This window comes from Canis lupus, chromosome 16 (assembly GCF_048164855.1).
Source record: "Canis lupus baileyi chromosome 16, mCanLup2.hap1, whole genome shotgun sequence".
NCBI lineage: Eukaryota > Metazoa > Chordata > Mammalia > Carnivora > Canidae > Canis > Canis lupus.
This window is the reverse complement of record NC_132853.1, coordinates 10,265,485-10,283,164: the sequence shown is the minus strand read 5'-3', so window position 1 is coordinate 10,283,164 and position 17,680 is coordinate 10,265,485. Positions and strand designations below refer to the sequence as shown.

At 57.1% G+C, this 17,680-nt stretch overlaps 1 protein-coding gene and 1 long non-coding RNA gene across 3 annotated transcripts in view; one reads left to right on the top strand and one right to left on the bottom strand.

Moving 5' to 3' along the window:
- COL5A1 (collagen type V alpha 1 chain) overlaps positions 1-17,680 on the top strand; it is a 151,054-nt gene that overhangs the window by 93,336 nt on the left and 40,038 nt on the right. For both annotated transcript variants that reach the window (XM_072778551.1, XM_072778550.1), the window contains exons 26-35: positions 853-897; positions 1,758-1,811; positions 4,978-5,022; positions 6,720-6,773; positions 9,093-9,200; positions 9,663-9,716; positions 11,645-11,698; positions 15,970-16,014; positions 16,140-16,193; positions 17,261-17,305. In XM_072778551.1, the coding sequence (XP_072634652.1) occupies positions 853-897; positions 1,758-1,811; positions 4,978-5,022; positions 6,720-6,773; positions 9,093-9,200; positions 9,663-9,716; positions 11,645-11,698; positions 15,970-16,014; positions 16,140-16,193; positions 17,261-17,305 (558 nt within the window). The remainder of the gene's footprint in view (positions 1-852; positions 898-1,757; positions 1,812-4,977; positions 5,023-6,719; positions 6,774-9,092; positions 9,201-9,662; positions 9,717-11,644; positions 11,699-15,969; positions 16,015-16,139; positions 16,194-17,260; positions 17,306-17,680) is intronic.
- On the bottom strand, positions 221-6,738 carry LOC140605932 (uncharacterized). The gene is made up of 3 exons (XR_012008452.1): positions 6,552-6,738; positions 5,304-5,461; positions 221-313 (listed from the first exon to the last, which is right to left on the bottom strand). It is a non-coding gene; the product is annotated as an uncharacterized lncRNA (long non-coding RNA).

The following is a 17,680-nucleotide window of genomic DNA, read 5'->3' as shown; positions in this document are numbered from 1 at the left end:
TCTTTCTGCTTTTATTATCTCTGTTTCCTCAAAAGTAAAACTCTAGTGACCACCCTTGGTTGGAAAAGTCAGAGAGCTCGCATTTCTGATTGGGATTGGTCAGGGCTTGGACAGATGGGGCAGTGACCCAGGGGACAACACCATTTCTGCTGGGCCTTGGCTCCGAACCTGTATCATGGGAATAGGTCCTCCCCTCAGGCTGCATCAGCTCAGAGACTGGGGTCCTCCCTTCAGGCTGCACCAGCTGGGAGGCTGGGGTCCTCTCTTTCAGGTTGCACTGGCCAGGAGGCTGGGAGGCAAACCACGTGAAGACCTGGGGACATACAGGGACCCCGAGTCACATGACAGGATGTAGCCTCTGTCCTGGCACCAGCCTGACTTCCCTCATGTCTCCCAACACAAGAGTCTGTGTCCTGCAGATAGCGTGTAGCTCGCTGGTCTGGGAAGCCAGGATATCCAGACCCCTGGTCCCGCATCATCCGTCCTCATTCGGAACAGAATCCTTCATTCTAGGAGTTGTTGAGCAAATGCCTGGTGGTCACCATCCCCACTCACCTGCGCTTGGGGGTGGGCTGGGCACTAGTGAGTCGAGTGACACCATCGTGCCCAGATCCTACCCGTGGGCTTCCAAGAATGTTCTCCTCCATGCCAACAGGAGGTGTTGCTGGGCCTGCCATGGATGTCACATTACAGATGGTGCCCCTGAGGGTCAGGGCGGAAGGGCTGGCTTGGGCCCACATGGCTGGGAGTGACCTCTGTGTCCAGCTGCCTGATGGGGGTGTGGGGGAAGGAGATGGGAGACAGCTGTGGGGGGCGGCCAGCAGCTAATGCCCACCTTCTCTCTCCTGACAGGGGCACCCAGGCAAAGAAGGTCCTCCGGGAGAGAAGGGCGGCCAGGTGGGTTCAGGAGGGAATGAGTGGGGGGCAGCTGGGCCCTTCCTCTGGTGTCTGTGCCCGGGGCACCCAGCCTGGGGGAGTGGGGCCTCCACCCCTTGAGGTCCTTGTGACCCCTCCACACCTTTGGTGACTGCACACAGGGGTGTGGGCATAGCCATCACTTGGCCACACAAAAGCTGGGTGATTGTGCAGGTCCTGGGCCAGGGGCTCCTAATGACCCATTGCCATTGTTTGTTTTGGGTCCAGGGCTTGGGAGTTTAAAGGTAGGTTGGACTTGTCTGCTGCCCTGTTGGTGGCGAAAGTCCACATGCCTGCCTTCCTACTCCTGGCTCCCCCCAGGCCCGCACCTGCTGGGTGGGCTGGGGCAGAGGTCAGCCCCTCTGGGTCAGAGGCCCTTCGGCTGTCAATGCCACCCCTTCCCAGGTGGTCAGCCCTGTCCCCTTCTCCCAGCCCGAAGCTGTCCCATGTCATCCAAGGTGCCTCTACTGGGAATGTGCTGCTCTCAGGGCAGCCAGGCCCCCCAAAGCATCAGAGCCCTCTGCCCATCTTGCTCGCTGCCCCACTTGCACTCCCGGACTGGTGGGCTATGGCCACAGTTGGATTGGTCCGTGGTGTTCTTACTCCTCATGGGACGCAGCCTGTGCTTTTGCCTTGCCCGGGGCTGGGTCGAGTGGGAGCAGGTCCTGTGTGTCTCCTGAGGAGGCTGATCTGGGCTGTCCCCTCTGCTCAGAGCTGGGGGAGCTTGCTGGCGGAAGGCAAGTAATGCTGACTGTGCGGGGAGGACCCAGGAGTGCACCAGACACCACCGCCATGCCTGCCCACCCAAGTCAGAGCTAATGGCATTTCCTCTTTGGTTTCAGGGTCCGCCTGGCCCCCAGGGCCCAATTGGCTATCCAGGTCCTCGAGGAGTCAAGGTGAGATTCTGGCCGCTTCACAACTTCCTGGAGGTCAAGGTTGGGATAGCAGGGCGCAGTAGCCTGGTTCTCCCACGCTCGTGGGGAGGCGGGATCCCGGGACAGAGGGCCTGGGCAGGTGGGGCAGGGGCCACCTGGGGCCAGGAGGGGCTGATCCCAAGCAGGGGACGTCTCTCTGGTGCGTCTGTGACAACACAGGCAGCAGGACGGCGGCTGTGTGTCCATCCGTGGGGACTCTGTGTTAGTTGTCACCTGGTGCCTGCTCCCTTCTAGCCCCTTAGAGCTGCACAGCTCAGCCACAGTGAGGAGCCTGGCGCTCTTTCCCAAGGAAGCTCAGAGAAGTAGTTCCAGAGCCCTTTGCACGTCTAGAGTGAGAGAGCCTGTCCTCCTGGAGAACACCAAGGCTGCCTGGGTGGCTAGGGGAAGTTCGTGGGAGATGTCCATTTATCCACAATTGTGTTTCTGCTGCCGAAAGCGTCCCAGAACCTGGTTAAACAGGGCGCAGAGCTCCAGAGCAATACCCAGCACACAGGCCCCGGCTGTTCAGCTGGAGCTAACCGTGTTTACTTTGAGTTGTGTAATGTCATCTCCACTCATGCCACTTTCTTGACTGTGTCGGGCACATTTATATGGAGAGGGATGTGCCCTGAGGAAGGTACATGTGCTGGGTGCGGGTGGGGCTCTGCTTTCTCCAAGAACAACCATGGCATGGCGTCTGAAAGCTCTAGGTGGTTCTGGGGCTTGCAAAAGAAGCTAATGGAGTCTTTCCTTCAAAATGATCTTAACTTGATGTGAAAGGAAATATATACACATGTGTGCACACCCCACTAGCTCAGTCTGAAGAATTCACATGAACACACCCAGCAGCACCTGGGCCCCATCCACACCGTTTCCCATGCTTAATGTTCTGGAGCCTTCTTGCCCATCAGAAGTGTGCAGCTGGCCTGCGATGTGGAGGGCGGAGAACCCACGACCTCCGTGCTCAGTAATTTGTCCCAAGTTAGCCTGACATCGATGCCTCCATCAGGACTCAGACCCAAACCTGCGTATTCTGAGCCAAGTGCCCCATGCCGGGCTCCAAGTGGCCCCTACTGCATTTCCCAGGGATCATGGCCTTCTGAGGGCCCGAGCCACCGCAGACAGACTTCCTGGGGCTCAGGGGCCCTAGGTGGGAAGCGGGCTCTTGCAAGCATGCCTAGAGAGTTTCACAAGGATGATTGTTCAGCAGAAATGCTGATTTTGTGAGCTCTGTGCATGTTTACTTTACAAATTCTTGTCGCATAGCAAAAGTGTCTGCCAGCCCTGAACGTGGCTAATTGCATAATGCTGTGTCTGTGAGCTAAAAGGTGTTTGCTTTAAAATGTTTATGGAGGATGCTCTTATCTTGTCTATCTGATTAAAATTCATTCACGCCACGAGCGATCCAGTTAGACTTGGAAGTGGAGAGTGGGAGGAAAAGCAGAGCTCAATGCTCTTTTCATGGGAGAAATAGATTCTCATTCCCTGGGGTTTTGAAAATGTCAGCAGGGTCCGCAGCCTGGGGGGCAGCAGACCCCCAGGGGAGGTGACAGCATGGGGCGGACAGGTGGTGGCCTGGCTTTTCTCCACCAGGTCCTGCCTCCCTTCTGGGACAGCACCCCTCTGTGTGCTTTCCTGTCCTTGCTGAGGGCTAGGCTGCTGCACAGTGGAACCCACTGCCTCCTGAGCCTGCAGGGGCAGGTGGGCGAAAGAACCTGAATACAAGTTGTCTCTGGGCCCTGCACAAAGCCCTGTCCCTCTCTGGGCCCCATGCATTCTGGTCCCTCCGTGCTGGCCCACTTCAGCCATAGCAGATGCTGCAGTCCAGGGTTCTGAACCAACCAGGGCCTATTCGTGCCCCCTGGGGGACACCCGGAGACATTTTTGACTGTCCCGATTTGGCAGGGGTTGGGGGTGGTGGTGAGCCTATGGTCATCTAACTGGCAGGTGTCAGAGATGTTGCTCAATACCTCTGCTCCACGTGGGGCAGCCCCTGCAACAAAATGACCCAGCTCAGAGACCTGGCCTGTTTGTCTCCTGGCCTGCAGTCCCCTAGCCTCTGACTGGGTGGTAAAATGGGGGAACATTAGGTCTGGAAGGATGTGGGTAGGGGAAGAGGGAGGAAGCTGTTGCCAGAGCCCCCAGGCATCAGGATTTCAGGGCAACAGGGCCTCCCCTCTGCCCTGAGGTATCCGGCCACCTGGGTGGCAGGTGCCTCAGGGGAGGCCGTGCAGCCTGGGCCAGTCCCAGCTCCAGCTTTTCTGAGGGCCCTCTCCTAGGTCCCTGGAAAGAGGCTCAAACTGCACAGTCTGTGCAAAATCTTGCCACAAGAGGGCAGTTGGCAGCCTGAGGGTCCCCAGGAGGCTGGCAGCTTTAGCTGGAACAGAGATGGGAGGCCCAGCCTGTCTCGGGTCCTGTGGGCAGCTGGCCCCTGGGAGTCGGTAGTCAGTGTCTGCTTCCTGCTCAGAGGGCTGAGGTCGTGGCCCCTTAACTCCATTCCACAGAGGGCTTTACCTGGCCTGGGTGAGGTGCTGGCTTGGGGGAGGGGGTGGGGGAAGGGGACATGTCCCTCCCTTTCAGTTCTTATTGGCACAGAGATGAGGTATGTCCTGAGCTGACTATTGGTGGTGGTAGTATCATTGTTATTAACTGGTAAATAACGAGATTATACCTGTTATCATTTATCGTAATAATACAAAATGACGATTGCCAGACAGCACATCGCTGTTGTCTATTGAGCACCCACTCTGTGCTGGGGCACTGTCCGGGGGGCTTATCTGGTGTTCCCCTCCCACTAGCAGTAACAGGGTAATGCTTGTTTTCACCCCTACTTTCCAAATGAGAATACTGAGGCAAGGGGCACCCGGGACCTGAGCCAATCTGCCTGATTGCAGAGCCCAAGCTGAGGCCTCACGTCCCACCTGCTCCCCAGACCTCAGAGAGACAGATGTTTCTGGAAGAGGGTGGCCTGGGGGGGCTTGCGTGGGTGCAAGGATGGAGCCCTTCCTTGGAGACCGGGAGCACAAGGGAGCTTGCCTGGGTTGGGGCGGCCAAGCACTTTCCCTCCTTGGCGTTTGGGGCTTAGGCCTTTCCTTTCAAGAGCTCTGGGGAGGTTCTGACTCACTCCTTTCCCTCTGTGTTTGCACAGGGGGCAGATGGCATCCGCGGTCTGAAGGGCACGAAGGGAGAAAAGGTGAGTGTCCTTTCCATCATGTGGCGGTGGACCAGTGCACGCAGCCCAGCCCGGGTTAGGGCAGGTGGCTCCCTTGGTGACGCGCTAGCCCCGGCGGAGGCTGCTGAGGCCTCTGAGGTCGGGGGGTTTGGCACGCCCCAAGGCCCAGACTGTTTGCCAAAGGAAGAAGAGGTGGATGACGACCCGCTGTGGGTGCCCCACCTGGCGGGGCTGAGGGGCTGGAGCTTTGAGCCCCCCACCCAAGGCCAAGGCTCTGGCCCAGCACACAGCCCGTGACTCACCTGCAGAGGCCAGCGGACGCCCCACTCTCCAGCCCCGGTGGCCACCTTGCAAGCTGCCACAGAGCTGGGTGCAGAGGGGAAGGGTGTCACCATGGAGCTGGGCACGGGTCCCTCCTGCGCCATCTGCCATTCCTGAGGTGGCTCTTCAGGTGGCTGCACTGGACAAGGAGGACATGGAGGCTGGACCCTCCATGCTATGGTGTTTGCTCAGCCCCCCAGCCCCCTCTGCTCTCAGCTGGCTGCCAGGTGGAAGGAGCGGACGCACACACGTGCTGCCTCAGTTCCCCCTGGAGAGTGGCCAGAGCAAGGCAGACCTCTGAACCCTTGTTCTGGGGCCTCAGAAGTGTGGGGACCAAGGCCCATCAGGGTCAAGGCCAAGCACACCCCCCTGCAGGGCAGACCATGTCCCCACTGGCCGGTCCCATCTCCCTGCATTCCTGGCCTGTGGACCCAGGCCCTGCGGCCTGTCAGAGGGGCCTACCCAGAGCCCCGCGTGCCCCACTTGTCACTTTGACCTTTAGCCAGAAACAGGGCTACTGGAGATAATATGGGCTGGGTGGCACAGGGAGGGCCTCTTCTCCAGGAGGGCCACTGCACTGTCCTGAGTCAGATCTGGGGTGAGGGGTGAGGACCCGCCTCCTGGGGCCTTGGCACTCTAAGGCTGCTGTAGGGGCGTCCCTGGCATTTAACACAACAGCGGAGGACAAGTCCCATAGCCTGGGGATGTAAGGCTTCTCGTCCTGCCCCAGAAAGCTGCCTCCCTCTGGGTATGAGCTCCTGGCAGCCTGGATGTTCAGGGCAATGAGATCCAGACACTGGGAGTGAAGGGTGAGCCAGGTGGCCCTGTGCCAACTCCCTGAGGGTCCTATGGGTGTCTCCGTGGGGACAGGAGTGGACAACAGGCCACTGACATCTGTGAATCTCCAAATTCGCACATGACAGGAACACGTCCCATGGCCCAGAAGATGCAGGGCTGTATTCACTGCAGGCCGGCCCCGCAGCAGGACTGCCTGGGTCCCAGGCCCTTCCCTACCCTACAGCTCACTGGTCCTGTCCACCAGGCCAGCCAAGGCCTGCAGCTTCTGTGGGGCGTCTTCCCCACGTCCCCCCTCCTGTGCTCACTGGTCAGCAGTTACTGGGCCCCAGCAATGTCTGGACCGGGTGGTGCTGAGGATGTGGGGATTGAGCTTGAGCCCCAGGCTGACTGCAAAGGGTGAGGGCGATGCCCTTCATGAGGGACACCCTCACCTGGCACGTCCAGGGCTTGTGTGGTGGCCCAAGGTGGCGCTGGGGGCCAGGGTGGATGTCGGGGCCAGGATTGGGGTGGGGTGGGTGCTGAGTGTGGGGGGCCAGCCATCCGAGAGGCAGGCTCCTTCATGCAGCCCAGGCACTGTCTCGTCCCTCATCCCTCCTCAGGGTGAAGATGGTTTTCCTGGGTTTAAAGGAGACATGGGCATCAAGGGTGATCGGGTAAGTGTCTCAAGGGTGTCAGGGGCTGGGGGCTGGAAGGATGTAGGGGGCCAAGGGCAGGGCCTGCTGAGGGGAGGGGCCAGTGAGGGGCGGGGCTAGAGGAGGGGCTGTAGCAAGGGACCCATGGAGGTGCCGAGCAGGGGTGAAGGCTGGAGTGTTTGGAGCCACAGAACAGCTTCTCCTAACAGAGGTGACCCCTCTGTGGGGGCTCCTGGCCTACAGGCAGGGACAGCTGGGAGCCAGAGGCCTGGCTCTGCATATCAGCCAGAGGCCTGGCTCAGAGCCGCGGGGCTCTCCTCTGGTGTTCACCCCCAGTTACCAGGGTCACTGTGGTCACCTGGCCCCTCTGCCCCATGCCCTCACCTGCACTGGGGACAGTGGAGACTTGTCCTGTTCCAGTGACACCTTAGCAGAGCAGTTCATTTGGCTCAGATGGGTGGGAGCATTGCAGGGGGATAGGCGGGAAGGGGCTGCAGACGAGCCCTCTGACCAGGGAGGGGGGGGGTCCCTGCCCACCCCCATGGCATGTCCGCCCACCAAGCATTCTTACATATTTTTAGGGCCCCAAGCAGCTCCTGTGTTCCGTAGCCTCATCCTGGGCTATCGGAATCTGCAACAAACCAGTTGTTTTTAATGAATAATTCACCTCAGCCGGAGAGGAAGCGGGTCAGTGCTGGGGGAGGTGGGGGCTTACATGGCAGGTGCCTGACAGAAAGCTGCTGGCTGTGTTTTCATCTAATTGAGGAGAGGGTGATGCAGATGATGCTGGAGGAAGCGTCTGGGTTCTGGGCCTGCTGCCACAGTGGTGCGGGCACTTTGAAGCTCCCCCCCAAAACTTCTGAGCGAGCCCCGGCCTGAGCAAGAGGGAGTGAGGTGCCTGTGCCGCCTGGTGGGTATGGCCACAGCAGCAGCTGGACGCACACCTGGACGGTCAGCTGTCAGCCGGCGGGGCTGTCACGCGGCCACTGTAATTATGCCCTGACAAGGCGGGCCTGCAGGTGCCTTTTCAGAACACGCCGGAGCCAGAGAGCCCCACACGCTTGGCGCTGTGTCCCAAACTAAAAAGGCAGAAGCAATCTTGGCTTCTATCAAAGGAGGAGGAATAAAAGAGAGAGATTCATTTCACAGTAATGTCCCAGTTATATTCCTGCTAAACGCAGCCGTTCTAGAACTTTCTCCATGGTGACAAGACTCCCACTCCCACATCTGAAGGGCTTCTCCGTTTGGCTGGTGAAAAGTCCTTTTTATTATGCCTCTGACAATGCGGTACCTGCATTTGGGGTCCCTATTACGAGGATGCTTTTTCAGAGAAGATCGCACAAAAGACGTTTGGCAGTCACATGCCAGGCTCCTGGGGACAGGCTGCTGTTGGAATTAGGTGAGGGTGGCAGTGGGAGCCAGGTGCCTCCTTCACCAGGGAGCTGGTGTCATCGGTCTTAATTTCCCCCAGAGAGAAATTTCTGCCCAGCACTGGTACTTTCTAGTGGTCAGCCAACATGTGAAAGATACTTTTGTTGATTGAGAAAAAGTGCTTCTTAGGGACCAAGGATTTGGTCCTGCAGACAGACACATTGGACCTTACAAATAAGGAAGTTATTGGTCTCTCTCTGTGTGCTGAGCATTTTTGTGGTGGGTGGCACAGCTGTCCCACAGCTGCTCCTGGAAGCCAGAGACCAGAGGACACTCAGCAGTGGGCAGAGAGGTGGGCGCTCAGATGCTGGGCTGGCATGCTGTGTTGACGTCGGCAACCCCCAGCCCCTTGGGCTTGGGCCCAGGCCTCCCCATTCGTATGATGGGGAGTTGGATGGGGCCGTTTTTGGGACCCTGCCATTTGTGGGACACATCTGTGGTCCCCTGTGTGCCAGCCATGCCCAGATAGATGCCCAGCCAGGGGCTGTGGTCCATTCCTATGCCTCTTGGGGTTTCAAGGGAAAAAGCATCCCCCTGTGCATGAGCTGTTCTGCTGTATTTGGGAAAGTAGCAATTCAGAGCAACCAGTGCAAACCAGTGTTAACCAGTTATCTCAGCCAAAAGAGACTCATTTGGAGAAGGTACCTGGAAGAGCCACCCACCTCTGTGCAGAGGGATGGGGAAGCCGTTCAGCAGAGCCCTATAGCTTGCTGCACCGTGCTTTGCTCTAGTCTGACCCAAGCGGGTTCCATCTGCTTGAGGCCACCTGGTGGGCCGAGCCATCTGAGTGGCTCCTACCGCGAGATCTTACCTGGGACATGGACTCTTAGGCACAGAACAGCCGTGAGTGTCATGTGGTGGGGAGTGAGCCTGGGAGTCTGCCCTCACCTTCTTTTTTCTGACTTGCAGGGGGAGATCGGCCCCCCTGGTCCTCGAGGAGAGGACGGCCCCGAAGGCCCTAAGGGTCGTGGAGGTCCGAATGGCGACCCTGGTCCTCTGGGACCCCCTGGGGAGAAGGTATGTGACACGGGAAGCTCCACCACCTCTCAGGGACAGACCTTCCAATGACCTTGGATGTCCAGCTGGTGACTCAGTGAGGCTGAGACCCCCAGTTGGGGATGGGGGAGGTCTGATGCAGGTCCTGTCCCATGTGCTCCCCTGGCACCCTACCAACCGTCCCAGGGAGATTGTCTGTTGACAGGTCGATCCTTTTCTTGTTCTAAGCTGGGTCATTCAGAGCACTTGGCCAGCTTCCTGGGGGAGTGCCTTCCTAGGCTTTCCCAGCGTGGGGTCTGAGCCCCGGCAACCATGGCAAAAGTCCTTACACCTGCCCTGCCCTTCACCTCCGCCCTGGGCTCTCGGAGTGCCCAAGATGTCCTCTCTGTCTTGCCCCTAACCCTAGCCCTAACCTTAACCCTAACCCTAACCCTAGCCCTAACCCTAACCCTAACCCTGACACAACTACTACTTTTTCACCAGGGAAAGCTCGGAGTGCCAGGATTACCAGGTTACCCAGGAAGACAAGGGCCCAAGGTAATTTATGAGCATGGCCGGTGTTCGGAGACCCCCTCGAGGCTCCTGCCCTCCCTGCCCCTCTAACCGACTCTGGGGGTGCTGCTGTGTCTCCCCCACATTCTGCCCTGCTCACAGCCTTCTGCCTTAGTCCGGCTGAGTTGGAAGGAGGTGCCAGCACAGTTAGTGGAGCCTTTCAGAGAATGCGGCAAAGCCAGGCTGAGCCCAGGGCTGCGCGAGTGGTCCCTGGCACCTGCACCCGCTACTTTCTCCACACGGAGGACCCGAGAAGCCTCGCTCACCTCTGGTGCTTCACCCTGGGGATTTGAAAGTTATTTGCTCATAACTGAGCCTAAAAGAGAGATGAAACCTTCCTTATATGATATCATGTTCTGCCTTAAGTGAAACAGCTCCTCGAGGCTTTGGAAAGCATTTAAGACATTATTTTTTTTCAAATCTCACCTTTTATTATTCATGGCTCTTCCTTAAAAAATACCCAGCCGCCTGCACTAGAGACATAATTAGTGGTGGAAGAGAGCTCCTGTCTCTCCCATCTCTCCTGCCTCCCCAGCCTCAGCACTCTCCAGACTCCCAGGCTCAGTCTTATTAATGGGACGGGCCCTGTGGGCTGGCTGCACTGCAGGGTATTCCCATCCTGGCTAAGGAAATAGCAGCCCTTCCCGTGGAATGCTAATATCCACCCCTAGGGCCTGGACCCTCGCCCTGTGTGCAAGGAGGGCAGGTGGCGTGAAACGGGAGTGTGTTTCATGTCCAGCAGTGGCACGCCGAACGTGGCTGTGATGTGCCCACGGCATCTTGGAGAAAGACGGGTTGATGGATCTTCTCTTCTGAAGTGCATGTCTCCTGGGGGGTGGGGCAGAGAGAAGAGAAGTTTGGGGGTATGTGTGGATCAAGTTCAGGCAGCGTCCTTGGAAGGCAAGGGTAGAACTTCGAAGCTTGCCTGGCCATTTTGAAAGTCCTTGGGAGCGCCTGGATGCAGCCCTGTTACCCAGCTCCCACACTGAGCGCTGTGGGACCTGAAACCAGGGGTCTTCGGCACAGTCTCCTGCCCCGATTTGCAGGTGGGCATAGGGCCGGGTGGGCCATGCTAGGCCCCTGTGAGAAATGCAAGGCTGGGAAATTTGTGAGCCTTTAATGTTCTAAGCACATGTTCAGGTCAGGATTTTAAGCCACATGGAAGGTAGAGGCCCATTGACAGTAGTCACCACCTCCTGAGTATGTGGGGGGCCAGGGGGCACCTTACAACTCACCTAGGAGGTGTCTGAATATTCACCACAACAAAGTCGTGAGTTCATCTTTTGTCTATATGCACCTTGTAGGTTTCTAGAATGAACTAGCTGTTAGTTGCTACAGTCTGCACTAATTTGCATTGATTTCCGATTTTACAAGTTGCCATGCTTTATTTAGAGGTGTTCTGGGAAGATAACAAAACATGACAACAAGGCACGGTAAACAAATATCATAAATGCGAGATTTGCACATCATCTCCAGTTCATCTCTATGCACCCTGTTCTTCCCAAATACTAGCGTTATGAAGACATGGGTGTGGAGAAAGGGAGAAAGGAGAAGCATGGTTAAGACAGCTTTGGTTTTTAGATTTGGAGTCTATGAGATGTTCAGGAAATATTTATTGAGTGGGTGGGTGATGATGATGGGTGGGTGGACGGATCAGTGGAGGGATGAATGGATGAGTGGATGGGTGGGTGATGTATATATGGGTAGATAGGTTGGTGGATAGTTGGATGGATGGGTGGAGGGGTGGATGGATGGATGCGTGAACATCTAAGTGTGTGTGGGGGTGGATGGGTGTGTTAGGGGTGGGTAGTTTGTGTCTCAGGCTGTGTACTGGAACATGCAGCTGGCACATGCAGCATAGCTCATCCCCTGGCCCAGCTCTCATGCTTCTTCATTAATTTTCTCTCTTTCAGGGTTCTATTGGATTTCCTGGCTTTCCTGGTGCCAACGGAGAGAAAGGTGGCAGGGTAAGGATTGCCTGGCCCCTTGTCAGGTGGCTTGTTCTGCTGCCTTGGTATTTAAAGGGTATACTTTCTAGTATGTCTTGTTTATTCTCACCCACTTTGCTGCCAAAACTGCCTTCCAGACAGCTGACCTTTAGGTCAGGGGCTTGGACTCTAAGCACGGGAGACTCTTCCCACACATGGGGCTGGGTGGGGTGGGGGCAGGAAGGGCAGGAGCAGGAGAGGAAAACATGTGGGGGGTGGGTAGAGAATTCTAATAAACACCACGCACGACCCCGACAGCTCCTCAGGTCATTAGTGAAACCCAGATTCTTCCCTTTTAACCCAACTGACTCTTCCTCCAGGCTAAGTTTAAAAGGAAAGGAAGGGGGAAAGGGAGCTTTCTTCTACTTTGTATGTCACCTGCCCCGTGGGTGTGAATTCAGGAAGCCCCTCTGCCCTGTTACTGCCCAGCTGCCATAGTCACGGCGCACCTGCCTGGTGCAGTGCACAGTGGTTCCCTCTGTCATCACCATGAACTTCCACATTCTGGGGGGCTGGGCTGGGGAAGCCATGCCCCCTGCAGCATCTTGACTCCCTGGTGGCCAGGCCTTCTGGCAGGAAGATGACATAGTGCTGCCAGAGCACTGCCCCCTGAGGGACACGTGATCCAGGGGGTCATCTTGGTCCTGCAGCTCTGAGCTGGGTGTCCACAGGCATGTGGGGACACAGGGGCTGGTCTGTGAGATATGTACAGGGCATGCCTTGTTGGGCACACCAGGCTTCCGAAGAACTGCAGCCTCCGCGTGTGCTATGCCAGGCCCAGCCCACTGCCCTGAGCCCCATGCTGGAGCTCCTGGCACAGGTGGGGGCTGTATCCCATCAGATCACCTGCTCCAAAGTGTCCTTACCATGTCTGAGCAGAGACCATGAGCTCTCCTGAAAACAGAGACTTCTAGCCACCAAACCCGTGTGAGCAAACTTTTGTGCCCAGGGGGCCACTCTCAGTACGAGCAGACGTGTGAACACAGGGACAGGATTATCATCTGGATCTGGGTCTGGAGCTGGCTCTCTGCCTGTTAACTCCACATATATCCTGTCTGTGTCTACATCTGTGCGTGTGTCTCTGCGTGTGTCTCTTGCCCGTCTATCACTGTCACCATCCGTGTATCCGTCATCTACCCACCCACCTACCTACTTACCTGTCTATCTGGTTCTTCCTTCCAGGGAGAGTCTGATGGATGTCTTTAGGGAAGGCTGTGTTCTAGAATATAGAGGCCACGGTGAAGTGTGGTCTGGGGCCCGGGAAGTGTGGGGTGGCGAGGGGATGGCTCCGGTGTTGGTGGAGGCCTCATAACCTTTGACACCACCCTGCCGTGAGACTGTCCAGGAGGGGTCATGACATTCAGAGAGTTTGGTCTTATGATTTGACTACAAGTCCTGCCAGCACCCTAGGGCCACACTCTGGTCCAAGCCCCATTACCCTCACCCTGCCCCTTGAGCTGCTCAGCCTCCCACCCCTGAGCTCAGAAGGCCGGACAGGTGCCTGGTCCCCTCCTCCACTCTGAGCCCCGGTGGGCCATCGTCCATGTGTATCAGTGCCATGGGTCACCGGGGACACAGAGGAAACACAGGTGGTTGGAGAGCGGGGCAGTGTGGGGCCAAGGGTTTGCTCTTGTGGGCTTGGGCTTGTGGTTCCCAGGCTCTGAAGCATGGACACCCCGAGGAAACCATCTACGCCACGAATTTCCAGGGATTTCCTAGCTTGCATGTGGCAGCCACCTCGGTGGGTGTGGGACCAATGACAAAGATGTCCACTTATACAAAAGGGAATGGCTTTGGCAAGGGCCAAAAAGGACTGGTGAGCACGTCCACTCCTTGTGGGAGAGAAAGAGTCCCTGTGCTGCTCCTGAGACCCAAGCGGAGAATCTGCAGGAACATGGTGAAGTGTGTCCCTGGGAAGTGTCCGAGATGGCCCTGCACATGAGCCAAGCAGCGGACTGCTGCCGTGTTACGTGCACGTGGACCAATCACCGCTTGGCTCCTGGGCTTCCCACGCCCCGGTGCCCACGGGAGACTGAGGACCCCTGTCCCCACACGGGAGAGGAACCCCGATTACACACGTCTGCCTGGCTCCCCTCCTGAGAGAGATGTCTGTGTTCTGGAACCTTCCCCAGGAAGGAAGGAGGAGGGATTGTCTCCCAGCAACAGTGACCTTCCCTGCGCCCCAGTGCTTTTCACCCCTGCAGTGATGGTGGCAGTCCGGCTGGCTCGCCGCCTCTTCTAAACCAGCTTGTGGGGTTGTTCTCAGCATCCTGTCACAGCGTCTGTCCATCCATCCGTTCAAACAGCAATAATTGAGCACCACCTCAGTCCCCATGTCCTGGATGCTCTTGGGGCCCTGAGGACACAGCAAGAGAAGCCCAGATCCCCGCCCTCGTGGAACTTGCCTTCGGAGGCAGGGGCAGTGAGCAAATCTGAGGGTGGTGTGTGCTAGGAGAAAAAGCAGGGGGGCGGGAGGGCGGGTAACTGCAGAGGGAGGTAGGGGTCAGGGACAGGTGCCCGGGAGGAACGACCGAGGCCTGAGTGGGGGGCAGAGTGGGCGTAGGGCCAGGAGCCATCCCAGGGGCGAGAGGATGTGCAGGTGGTGGAGGCGAGCAGGGGTGGGGTCCTGGGATCAGAGCCCCCCCCCACCCCTGTGGAGCACGATGCCACTTGACTGACTGGCACTGGCTGCATTTGAAACGTCCTCCCCGAGGGTTTCAAATGGAGGTCATCCAGATTTAGATGAGAATCTTGGGGAGGGTGGTGAGAAGCAGAAGTTCCTGGTGTGGGTGGAGCCTGCTCCTCGCCTATCCTGAGCCATCCGCTGACCAGGAGGGTGGCCCCAAGGGGCTGGTGGCTGAGGGGGACTAGGAGTCCTGAGACGCCACCTGCGTTTGGCTTCTCTGCTGGAGTGTGTGCCTCCCCCATGGGGATGTGAGGACAAGTGCTCATAGGCGAGCTGTCGAGGGGACTGTGGAGGGGTAGGGGGCACCATCTCTGCAGCAGCGTCCATGCCTCTTGGCTTGGGTCAGATTACAAAGAGGACCTGGGAGGCCCCAGTGGACCACGGCGGGGATTCTCCTGCTGTCTGTGCCAGGGTGGGTAGTCTCTGTGGGAAGACAGCGGGCCAGGGACCAAGGGCAGGGGTTTGGGTGGAGGCTGGGGTGCGGAGGCATGCACCTGTGTGCACCCACAAATGCCAAGAAGCAGCCGGTACCCAGCCCTGGCGTCGACGCTGGTGAGAGGCTACCATTGGAAGAAAGCAAATGCTTTATTAATTTTTGTATGCAAATATTTATTTGAAGCCAAAGGATATTGCCGTATAATTAAAGCAGGGAAGCCAGAGTGCATTGTTACAAGGCAACATAATTATCTCATCATCATACGCTGTTTTATTAAATTCATTTCAAGATGAGAGGCTGCAGAAAAGCCGTTTTGATTCTGGCAGCAAACAAGTGAAAGATGGTGAGAGGCAGCGTATCAGGTGGCCTTTAGCGACACAGCCCTGTCTTGGGCTTTATCGTGAGAAACTGTCATAAAATTCTGGAAAATCGGTCGAGAGGCACGGGGACACTGGGGTGGCGTTCAGCCCACTGCTTCCCCATGCCTTAGGTAAACTGCATTTACCAGCTCTCAGAGCTTTGCTTCAGAGGAAAAAAAACCACGCATAGCATCTGTTTTCCGTGGTTTGGAAAATGCAAAACAACGACAACAAGAAAAAGGAGTCCAAATTCTATTAGAAGAGAAGCAAATGGCTTTGGGTATATGATTTATATATCGAGTTGCAAGTTTGCTTGTCTGCGGAGCCTGTTGAAAATTTAATGGCTAATATTCTTAACTGTAGCAAAAGTAAATTATGTATGAAAGGGGTTGACGTTCTTTTCTTCTCTTGCAATAATGACCCACTCGCTCCCCCCACCACCACCACCCCCGCCTCTGGGAGAGAGAGGGGGGATGGGGTGGGGTGTCGATGCTTGCAGAAAGGAAACCAGATAGGAAACCGGATAATGGTGGTAAACATCCATCAGACTGCAGGAAGAAAATTGGATTTCTACAGGCCTGTGTAGGAATACAAAGCTGTGGGTGTTGAATGTGCGGTGAAGTCTCTCAGCCTGAAAAATCTCCCGTGGAAGCCAAGATAAGGGCAGCGGGCCTTCCCTGCCCCTGTCTTTGAGTGCTCTCCCCATAAGCCACCCAGGCCGCGGCAGGTGTCTTGAGGGACTGACCAGCCCCTTCCTCTCTGGTTCTAGGGCACGCCTGGGAAGCCGGGACCACGGGGGCAACGAGGCCCAACGGTAACCACCCTCTGGGCTTCCAGAAGCGGGAACACATTGTGGGGAGCACACTCGGTGGGAGGGGGTGGGAGGTCCCCAGGGCGGGGATGATCAGAGCTCACCTTTCCTCTGTCTTTCCCCTGCAGGGTCCGCGGGGTGAACGAGGCCCCCGGGGCATCACTGGGAAGCCTGGCCCCAAGGTAGGTTTTTGGTGTATTTTGTGGTGCTGCCTACCCACATATCGTGTACCTGCGGGTGACACATGGCCTTTGCATTTGGAGAAACAAACAAAAAGGACTTTTGCTTGAGGGTATTTAAGAAGGAGCTGGCTCAGCAGCCCTCAGACGGTCAGGTTGCATCAAACCCTGTGCCTTGGCCCCGAGAGCAGAGGCAGAAAGGGCCAACCCTACTGGAACCTCTGAGACAGCGGCCCTGAGGCCTCCAGAGGCTGGGCCCTTCGGCCTGTGCACAAATGCCAAACCATCTGGGTACTCACCATCTAATTCTGGTGGGCACGTCCTATTTCTTTTCTTGAAAAGGGTTTTAAGTTATAGAGAGATCTTTGCCAGAAATCAAAAGAAAGTCCTTCCTGCCTTAAGGGAGAGCCTGAGCCTGCCTCCTACATCACTCCCTCCTGCCAAGAGGCACGGCCACCAACTACCCTGATTATCCATGTGGCCTGCCCTGTCCTATCGGGTCACCATTCCCAAATGCATCCCCTCCAAGGACGTGGGTCTTGCTGATTGGCTGGGGTGCAGAGCTGGCCTGCCCCCAGGCTACCGGTGTGTGCACACCAGAGGCCACGACACATTTGTCCACGATGAGCGCCGGGGTGCGTCACATTCCCGGACACGGACTTAACTGTCCTACTAGAGCCACTAGTGCCATGGGGCAGCCGCTGTCACAGCTGTGGGGGCCCGGGGACAGAGGCCCGTGTCCTGTCTCCATGTGAGTGTCCAATACATTTCTTGGTGGCAGCACAGACTTTGTCCCCTGCAGGGGACTGTCCTCAGGGAAATGTCACAGCCCTGTAAACAGCAGCTCAGTGTCTGACGTGTGTGAAGAGGAGAGGACAGGTGGCCTTTGGGAGCAGGGATCGTGGCTGGTGCTCTCTGCTCTCCAGAGAATCCGGGTGACCGCACAGGTGCATGTGTGCCATACGTGGCTCTGAAGTCCCAGCAAAGCCATGGGCTGGAGTCTTTCTACCACAAGCAGTACTAATATGGATAATCATAAAGCTCTTCTTGCTCTTTCCGTCCCTCCCTAGGGCAACTCCGGAGGCGATGGCCCAGCAGGCCCTCCGGGTGAACGGGTGAGCGTTGTGATCGCAGGGCCCACCGCGAGCATCTCTGGGCTTGCCTTGAATGTCCCTGTCCCTTTCTTCCTGGAGGCGGCTGGGGCGAGGGAGTCATGCCTTTGACTCTGCTGGAGGAGAGGGTTTCCCTGACTTGAACATGGGTCAGTGGTAGCTGTCACTGGGTGTCACGTCTCCTGCCTGTTGACATCAGCGGCCCCTCCCTGTGGCCCTGGTCTTGGGGCTCAGATATGGCTGGGATGCATGGGAAACTGTGAGCCCTCCGCCCCCTGCTGACCCCCTGAGCTTCCCGCCTGACCTCCTGTTACATGTTGGTAAGGATAGGACTGGAATGGATGGAGAAAGGGTCTAGGGGAGCAGAGAGAAATTTTG